Genomic DNA, 9,501 nt, shown 5'->3' on the forward strand with positions numbered 1-9,501 from the left:
CCCCCCCAAGCCACCACAGAGACCCCCCCCAACTCATCACACGGGTGGCACCGCTGCCAGCACCACGGGCCGGGCAGGGTTTGCTTCCCACCGGAGCAAACCCTCTGTTGGCCTCTCCAACAGCGGGCACGGCACTGGCAACACCACTGGCACGGCCACAGTCACCACCAGCCCCACCCGGGTGATATTCCCACCCTCCCCATTCCCTCAGGGAGCGTTTGTTACAAAATACCCACCGGAGCCTTTTTGGGTTTTTTTTGTTTTGTTTTTTTTTTTGCCCCCTCTCTCTTTTTTTCTTTTTTTTTATTAAAGTTGCCAAAAATTTGTGTTAGCTAATGGCTTCTTAATTCCAACGAAACCGAGGGAAGGAAAATGATGCCATTCATCTTGTATTGGTTTGAAATCACGTCTGACAACTAATCGATCATACTGTGGGACATTAACTCCTTTGGATGGGGGCCCAAGCGCCTCTCGCAGCTCCTGCTCCCGCGCTGGATCCATTTAACTACTTTACTGCTGGTATTTTGGCACGTGGCTCCGCGGGGCTGGTTTTCCTCTCCGGTTGGTGCCGCTGAATTATTTGCCTTTCTCCGGGTACAGCTGGCACGAGGCGCCCGCAGCCTCCCCCGCCCCTCCGCGCGCCGCCGACCGTGCCCTTCACCCGACCTTCGCCCCCGCGGCCCCCCCGGGGTGCCCGGACCCCCCCCCCCCTCTTCCACAGGGGGATTTTTCTCCAGGTAGGAGCATCCAGGGGTCCTGGGGGCTCGAATGGGGGGTGGTTTTGTTCCCTGCCCCGTGGCGGCCCCAGGTGACCTGTGCCTCAGTTTCCCCATTGTTTCCCCGTTGTTTCCCTGTTGTTTCTCCATTTCCCCCCCATTTCTCCCCCCATTTCTCCAGGGGATGTTCCCACAGCGTGGTCACGGGGACAGACAGGTCGGGGAGTGGGGGGATGGTGGCACCTCACAGCCCTGAGCAAACCCTGGGTGTCCCCAACCCTGGGTGTCCCCAACCCTGGGTGTCCCCAACCTCAGTGTCCCCAACCCTGGGTGTCCCCAACCCGGGTGTCCCCAACCCGGGTGTCCCCAACCCTGGGTGTTCCCAACCCTGGGTGTTCCCAACCCTGGGTGTCCCCAACCCGGGTGTTCCCAACCCTGGGTGTCCCCAGCGCGGGTGTTCCCCCTCCCCAGGGGGTGTTGGTGACCCACCCTGTGCCACTGCCACACCCCAGGAGCCCGGTGACACCACAGGGCTTTGTGGGCACAGGGATGTGCCACCCTCTGTGTGTGGGGACCCCCGGGCACAGCCGAAGGTGCTGGGGACACCCCCCCATCTCCAGGACAAGGGGGTTGGACCCTCACCCCTTTTACCCACTGCTATGTGGGGATGCACAGGGAGAGACCCGGAGGGACCACAAGGACCCCAGAGGGACTCGGGATGCTCCCAGGACCCCCGGGGGACCCCCAGGCCCGGCCCGGGCAGGCGGCTTTATATCCCCAGGGTGGGCGGGGCCAGAGCCAGGGAGGGCTGGGATTGGGATTGGCGCGGGATTGACTGGCAGCACGAGTGCTGGGGGGGTTGGCTGCGGTCTGTGCCCATCCCGGGGGTCTCTGGTGGCCCCCCAGTGATGAGGGGGAATGTTGAGTGTCCCAGAGACCCCCCGACATCGTCCCAGCCCTGTCCTGAGGGCACGGCCCGGTTGTGGGGTCACGGCCTCGTGTCCCTCCCCAGGCCTGGGGTGTCACCCCCTCGAGGAGGGTCATGGGGACAGAGACCCCCCACCCGGGTCCTTCTGACGGTTCCTGGTCGAGGAAAGGTGTCACATCTGTCTGTCTGTCCAGCTCCGTGTGTCAGTCTGTCCAGACACCCACTTGCCCACCCGGTCACCGTTCTCTCTGTCCCGCTCCTGCGTGTCACCTGTCTGTCCATCCACCTGTCCGTGTGTCTGGCCATCCTTCCATTCATCCTTCCATCCGTTTGTCCACCCATCCGTCCATCCATCCATCCATCCATCCCTCAGAGTGTGCTCACCTGCCGTGTTTGCACACTCGTGTGCTGTGTGTGCTCTGTGTGTGTGTGTGTCCATGTTCACGTGTGTGTCCATGTTCACGTGTGTGTCCATGTTCATGTGTGTGTCCATGTTCATGTGTGTGTCCATGTTCACGTGTGTGTGTCCATGTTCATGTGTGTGTCCATGTTCACGTGTGTGTGTCCATGTTCACGTGTGTGTGTCCATGTTCATATGTGTGTTCATGTTCATGTGTGTGTGTCCATGTTCACGTGTGTGTCCATGTTCACGTGTGTGTGTCCATGTTCATGTGTGTATGTCCATGTTCATGTGTGTATGTCCATGTTCACACATGTGTGTGTTCACATGTGTGTGTGTGGAGCCAAGCAGAGTGTGACGGGGGTGGGAGGAGCTGGGGGAGGGGGCAGGGGTCCCCATCAACCCCATCACCCCCTTCATCTCCTTCATCCCCATCATCCCCATCATCCCCATCATCCTCATCGTCCCCTTCATCCCCGTTACCCCCACGATCTTCTTCATCCCCATCATCCCCTTCATTCCCATCACCCTCATCCTTCCCATCAACCCTTTCACCCCCACCGTCCCCATGGCCTCCATCACCCCCTTCATCCCTCACCACCCCCTTCATCCTCATCCTCCCCATCACCTCCTTCACTCCCATCACCCCCTTCATCCCTTCATCCCATCACTCCCATCATCCCCTTCATCCCATCTCCCTCATCATCCCCTTCATCCCCCTCACCCCTGTCATCCTCACCAACCCCTTGATCCCCATTCTCTCCATCATCCCTATCACCCCCTTCACCCCCATCACCCCTTTTATCCCCATCCTGCCCATCGCCTCAATTGTTCCCTTCATCCCATCACCCCCTTCATCCCCTTCCCCCATCATCCCCTTTATCCCCATCACCCCCACCCTCCCAACCATTCCCTTCATCCCCATCCCCACCCCCCCAGCCATTCCCTTCATCCCATCCTTCCCATCACTCCCATCATTCACCTCACCCCCTTCTTCCCCACCCCCCGGCCATTTCCTTCATCCCAATCATCCCCTTCATCTTCATCATCCCCACCACCCCAGCCATTCCCTTCATCCCATCATGCCCCTCACCCCCATCGCCCCAACCATTCCCTTCATCCCATCCTTCCCATCCTTCCCATCACTCCTACCATCCCCTTCACCCCCATCCTCCCCACCACCCCAGCCATCCCCTTCATCCCATCATACCCTTCACCCCCATCACCCCAGCCATCCCCTTCATCCCATCACACCCCTCACCCCCATCACCCCCATCCTCCCCCGTACCCTCCCTCCCCCCCCCTCCCCGCCGATGAAGACGCAGACCCCGAGCGTATGTCAGGAATCAGTGCCTGTCGCAGGCGCCTAATCTGTTTTTCTAAGCCGCCCACGAGCAGCACGGTTGCCGAATTAGGCCGACAGCTGCTACGGGTCCTTCTCCCCCTCCGCGCCCGCTCCGCGCCGCCTGCCGCAGATGCCGGGGCCGGGAGCGGCGGGTACCGGCAGCCGGCGCGGCCCCGCTCCTCCCGCCGCCCCGCACCGGCACGCGGACCCCCGCACACGAGGCGCGGACCCTCCCCGGGACACACACCCCACCCACCCCCCGCCCGCACACCCACCCCTTCCCTTCCCTTCCCTTCCTTTCCTTTCCCTTCTCCCTTTTTTTTTTTTTATTTTTTCCCCCTTCTTTTTTTTTTTTTTTTTGGGTAGCGGTAGAATGCAATATGCAAATGAGATGGTTATTACCGCAATGTTCGTCAAGCTGAGCTGAGAAGACATTAATAGCCTGATGAATATGCATGTGAATTTGTTAATTAAGTTAATTATTCTGCTGAAAATGCATTCGTCTTCCAAGGACATTTTCCCAATGATTTTTACATGCTTCAGTCATTAGTCATGCTGTATTTTATCGGGGAAATGAGTTTGCTTAAGTTGCAAAAAAAAATAAAAAAAATAAAAAGGGGGAAAAGGGGAGAAAGGAAGGAGGGAAAAAGGGGGAAAAACGGAAAAGGTAAAAAAAAAAAAAAGGAGGGAACTGAAAAGGAAGGAAAACAGGGAAAACAAAGCGCGTGGCAGGGCAGGAATTGCAGTGCTGGAGGGGAAACTTCGGGGAAGAAGCAGGGCTGCAGGTGGGTGCATCCCCCCCATCTCCTCCTTTTTCCCCTCTGATGACAAACTTTTTTTTCCCTTTTCTTTTTTTTTTTTTTTTCCAGTGCCAAATTTCCAACACATTAATTAATTGTTGTAGCCAATTAACTGTAGTTGTGCAAATGAGTTTAGCACTAATTACCATGCAGTGCCTGTAATCACATAAAAAACTTGCTGAGAGGTGGAGGGAGCGGCGGGGGGGGGGAGCGGGGGCTGTGGGAGGGGGGGACACGGCGGGGTCCCGGCTCTGGTGCCCCCGGTGCGGCGGTGCCTGGTTGGGGCCGGGGGGGGGGTGACAGGGACACCACCCTGGCAGTGGCACCGGTGTCACCAGGGCTGCCCGGGGACACGGAGGGAGGGGCCGTGGGCAGGGTCAGGCGGGGGCAGGCGGCACCTCGTGTGCTGTGCCACTCCATGGTGAGCCATTCCGTGCCGTTCCGTGCCAAGCTGTGCCACACCACGGCAGGAGGAAGGAGGGGGACACGTGGCACCGGGTGGATGCCCATGGTGAGAGCTCGCCCTGCCCCTCAGCACCCGGCACCTCGCCCGGCCTTGCCCCCTCTGCCCACCTGGTGACACCCTGGCACACGTGGGGACCCTCCTGTCCCCCTGCCCGGTGGTTCAGGCAGGGCTGGGGTGGCCAGGCTGGCACTGAGCCCCCAGGGACCCCCAGGCCTGGGCAGGGGCAGCCGGGGCCGCGTCCTCTCCGGCAGCCGGGCTGGCAGCAGGAGAGCACCGGGGACAGGCTGGCACCGGGCCCGGCCCGAGGATTAGCTGTGCCATGGATACAGACTCCGCCGGGAATGCTGTGCTGCAGGCCTGGGGCGCCGGTGGCACGGCCTGGCACGGCACGGCACGGCGGCATGGTGTGATATGGCACGGCACGGTGCAGCCTGGCACCACCTGACACGGCATCGTGGCATCACCTTTCCCGTCCCGGATGATCCCCCTTGCCCGTGCCCACCCCGGGGGGGCTCCCGCAGCCTCTCCCCGCCGCCCCCCGCCCGGGAGGCAGAGAGTTAACGCGGGACCCGCCGCGCTATAAATTTTGCATCGTGCGGGGCTGGGGGGAGCTGGGCGGGAGCCAGGGGCGTCTCTAGGTAACAATAAACACCCGGGCAGGAGCAGCTGGTGCCCCGACCGCCTCTGCATCACAATGCCGGAATCACGCTAATCAACCGCCCGCACCGCGCCCGCACCGCCCGGGCAGGGGCAGGGGCAGGGGTAGGGGCAGGGGCCGGCCGGGGCGAGGGGCTGCTCGTGGTGAGGGTCCACCCACCGGGCACACGTCCCACCACCGTTCGCCAGGGAGGAGGGCCGGTGGCACAGGCCCCGTCTGCTCCCGGTGGAGCATCCCCGGGATGCTGGAACAGAAGGGTGTGACCCCTCAGCCGTGGCCGCTGTCCCTGGAGGCAAAGGGCCGGGCTCTGGTGACACCACAGGGCCCTGGAAAACGCCAAGGCCAGCACGTGCCACCAGCTGTCCCCATCACCCCGACACCACAGTGGCATCGCAGCCGGTGGCCACAGCACTGGGGAGACAACCCAGTGCCACGACATGACCAGCCTGGGACCACCAGGATCTTTCTACCCCCCCACACACATGTGGCCAGTGCCTTCGAGGGGCTGGGGCCTGGCCACTGCCACATCCCACACCTTCCCTGTGCCCAGAGCTGGGAGCGGGTGCCCAGGGCTGTGCCCCCCACACAATGTGTGCCCCTGGTTTCTCTGGGTGGGCAGGAGGTGCAGGGGGTCATGGGGGTCTGGTGGTCCAGGGGGTGTGATGGCCGTGGTGGCCCAGGGGGTGTGGTGGCTGTGGTGGCCCAGGGGGTGTGATGGCCGTGGTGGCCCAGGGGGTGTTGGTGGCCCAGGGGGTGTGGTGGCCGTGGTGGCCCAGGGGGTGTGGTGGCAGCGGTGGCCGCCGTTCCTGCCGGCTGCCGCCCGCATTCCAGCGCAGGAGGCAGCTGTGCCGCTGCCACCACCCCCCCCCCTCCCGGCGCGGCCCCCCCAGCACCACTAAATATTAATGCTGCCCTACATTGCGCCGCGGCACCTGCCACGGGCGAGCCCCCCCGGCCCTCGCAGGGGTGGGCAGCTGCCCCGGCACCACCGCCCGGCCCAGCCCCTCCCCAGGGCTGTGCCAGAAGGTGTGAGGGGGGACACGCCAGCACCAGCTGTGCCCCCCCCTCCCCAGAGCCAGGCGGGGGAACAAAGCGAGGGTGGGGGCACGGGGAGCAACTCATGGGGCGGGCAGAGGGTTGGGAGCCCCGCAGGTGCCCCCCACCCCGACCCGGGGGTCCCCCCAGGAGCAGGTTTGGGGCGGGATTTGCTGGTGAACGTGGCACCGAGCGGCTTTTCCCCCCCGCTACCACCAGCGCCGGCCGCGGCTGAGGACGTGCCGCTCGTCACACGAGTGCCAGGCGGCAGCGGGGGCGGCCCCGGCGCCCGCCTTGAGCCCCAGCCAAGAGTCCAGAGCCGAAAAGTAGGGGGTGATTGATGGCAGCGTTTGGCGCGTAAGGGCACCCGGCGGCCCAATCCTCCCGCGGCCGCAATGCCTCCCCTGCCCCTATTCAGAGATCATGTTGTCTCATGTTGGTCCCAGAGGCGCCATTAATTAAAAATACATCCAATTAAATGGCAGGTGAAAGCGTGTGCAGGCACAGCCCCCCCCACGCCCCCTCCCCGTGCCTTGGCTCAGCTGTGCCGGTGGCAGCGGGGAGGGCCGTGTGCCCGCTCGGGGTGCGGTGCCAGGTCCTGTCCCCTCTGCCACCGCGGGCGCGGCAGTGCCTTGTCCCCGTGTGCTGCCATCCCTGGGGCGCTGGGGTGGGGGTCACCCCCCCGTGCCCCCTCCCACGGGCTGGGCACGGCCGGAGGGATGCAGTGGCCGTGGGCACGATGGCCAGGAGGGGAATGGCCCCAAAATCGAGGCTCCCCGGCTCGGTGGAGTGTCACGGGAGCGCTGGCACGGCCACCCTCGGCGTGGTGACATGGGGTGGGCAACGCCAGCCTGGCTGCAGCGTGGCTGGGAGGTGGCACTGGGGGACACTGGGGGGCACTGGGGGGCCAGGGAACCCCCCGGGCCGCGGCGGCTCCACATTCCCGTTAATTGGAGCCGTTAATGGCGGGCGCCTTCCTGCTCCGGGGGCTGGCAGGAGGCACCAGCTGTGCCCACCCCAGACGCCGTTTTAATCAAGCTGCCGGTGCGGTGGGGACAGGCCCAGGTGGCCCCGTGGCACAAGGGGTCGTGTCACCCCCTGCCACCCCCTCTGGGCACCGTCAGGCCCTGCCCAGGGACCCCTCACCCCGTCCATGCCCACCAAACCCCTGTGCCACCATCCAAAACCCCACCAAAGCACAGTATCCCAATCCCATGGGGCGGAAAACGCTGGATCCCATGGGATGGGTGACACACGGGGGGCTCACACCCCCCTCCTTCCCCCCCAGACCCAGCCCCAACACCCTCCTCCATCCTCCCTCCGTGGCCTCCAACACCTCCGTGGGTTCTGTGGGTTTTTTTATGTTTTTTGTCCTTTTTTTTTGGGCGGCTTTATCCTTTCCAATCCTTTTATTCTTTCCTCCCCTTCCAAATGCCAAGGAAAGGTGTGAACGGATTTTTGGAAGGAAACGTCTAAATTGGATGAAAAACCTTTAATGCCGACAGCCGGAGCAGCTGGAAGGACAAATATAGCCGGGGAGGAGGAGGAGGAGGAGGAGGAGGAGGAGGGGACGGGGACACGGGGGGAGGTGGTGGCCGTGCCGAGAGCGACACCTGGTGACTGTCACACCCGGCCACGCGTGAACACGCGTGTGCACGTCCCCAGGTGTGTGTGTGTGTGCACCCCATGAACACCCGTGTGCATGTGCCCCAAGTGTGTGCATGCCATGAACACACATGTGCATGTGCTCCAGGTGTGTGTGTGCACCCCCTACAACATGTGTAGACATGTCCCAGGTGTGTGTGTGTGTGCACCCCGTGAACACGCGTGTGCACATGCCCCAAGTGTGTGCATGCCATGAACACGCATGTGCGTGTGCTCCAGGAGTGTGTGTACCCCCTGTACATGTGTGTGGACGTGCCCCAGGTGTGTGTGTGTGTGTGCATGTCATGAACACGTGTGTGCACATGCCCCAAATGTGTGCGCCCCACGAACACGCATGTGCATCTGCCCTGTGTGTGTGTGCACGCCATGAACACACGTGTGCACATGCTCTGTGTGTGCACGCCCCACGAACACACGTGTGCATGTGCCCTCTGTGTGTGTGCACGCCATGAGCACACGTGTGCACGTGCCCCGTGTGTGTGTGTACCCCCTGTACATGTGTGCATGTGCCCCACGAACACACGTGTGCGTGCGTGCGTGTGTGTGTGTGTGTGTGTGTGTGTGTGTGCCAACACACCCATCCACGAGGTGCGGCGCCTGCTCCGGGCGGAGATTCCGATGGGATCTGGACGTCCCACGGTAGATCTGCTCCACGGGAAGGCCCCTTCCTGACTCCAGCAGCATTCCAGGAGCTCCGAGGGTGACGCCTGGAGCCCCGGGATGCTCCGGGAGCCGCTGCCCGTGGGAACACGTGGAGCTGGATGGAGCCACCGCCACAAACCCCAGCGCCGGGCCCGGGAGGAGAGCGGGGTGGTGGAGGAATGAGGGCTGTGTCAGATCCCACAGTTTCGCGGCGCTGGAGCAGCCGGGAATGTCGGGATGGAGCCGCCGCGGCTCCAGCGAGCAGGATCCAAGCGGGAAGAGCCGAACGGCGGAGATTTACGGCGCCGGCTCCGCGCAGCCCCCCCCGGCCATTTGGCACGGCAGCTGCTGCCGGGGAACTTCAATGCCAAAATAAATTAAACGGGATAAAACGGCCTGGGCACCCTTGGATCGGGATGCCGCAGGAGCCGCGGCCGCGCGGGGCTTTGTCTGCGGGAAGGTGGGATGGGAGGGAGCCCGGGATGGCCCCGTGTCCCTTCTGCCACGCCGGAGCAGCCCGGGAGCCGCGGGCAGGGGCCGGGAGGCTGGATTAGGGATCCATCCGAGTGCACGGGGCCCAGCTGCCCCGCTCCATAAATCAGGGGAGGCCGGCTGGGTGCTGGGGGGCTCTGGCTGCCGCTCCCCCAGCGCAGGGAAGCACCCGGCGCCGCCACCCCCCCACCATCTGCACAGGGATATATTTTAAGACGTGTCAGCGCGGGGATGTTAAACCAGGCGAAAGGAGAGCGAGAAAGCCGGGGCTGGAACGCGGGGCGAGGGCCGGGCTCGGCTGGGGAGGGAGGCACGGGGGGGAATAGGGGGATGGACCGAGCCCTCAGCACCCCC

The 9,501-nt window shown here is 63.3% G+C and overlaps 1 protein-coding gene and 1 long non-coding RNA gene across 2 annotated transcripts; both read left to right on the top strand.

Annotated features, from left to right (window-relative positions):
- The first annotated feature begins 539 nt into the window (after positions 1 to 539).
- On the top strand, positions 540 to 9,047 carry LOC135403006 (uncharacterized). The gene is made up of 2 exons (XR_010425288.1): positions 540 to 737; positions 8,703 to 9,047. It is a non-coding gene; the product is annotated as an uncharacterized LOC135403006 (long non-coding RNA).
- LOC135403005 (uncharacterized) lies at positions 1,602 to 3,697 on the top strand. The gene has a single exon (XM_064636614.1). The coding sequence runs from the start codon at positions 1,759 to 1,761 to the stop codon at positions 3,412 to 3,414; it is 1,656 nt and encodes a 551-aa protein (XP_064492684.1). The 5' UTR covers positions 1,602 to 1,758; the 3' UTR covers positions 3,415 to 3,697.
- Positions 9,048 to 9,501: the final 454 nt, after the last annotated feature.

The sequence above is a fragment of the Pseudopipra pipra genome, chromosome 26 (assembly GCF_036250125.1).
Source record: "Pseudopipra pipra isolate bDixPip1 chromosome 26, bDixPip1.hap1, whole genome shotgun sequence".
Lineage (NCBI taxonomy): Eukaryota > Metazoa > Chordata > Aves > Passeriformes > Pipridae > Pseudopipra > Pseudopipra pipra.

Coding starts and splice junctions, on each gene's coding strand:
- LOC135403005 (XM_064636614.1), top strand. CDS start 1,759: ATGGGGACAGAGACCCCCCACCCGGGTCCTTCTGACGGTTCCTGGTCG.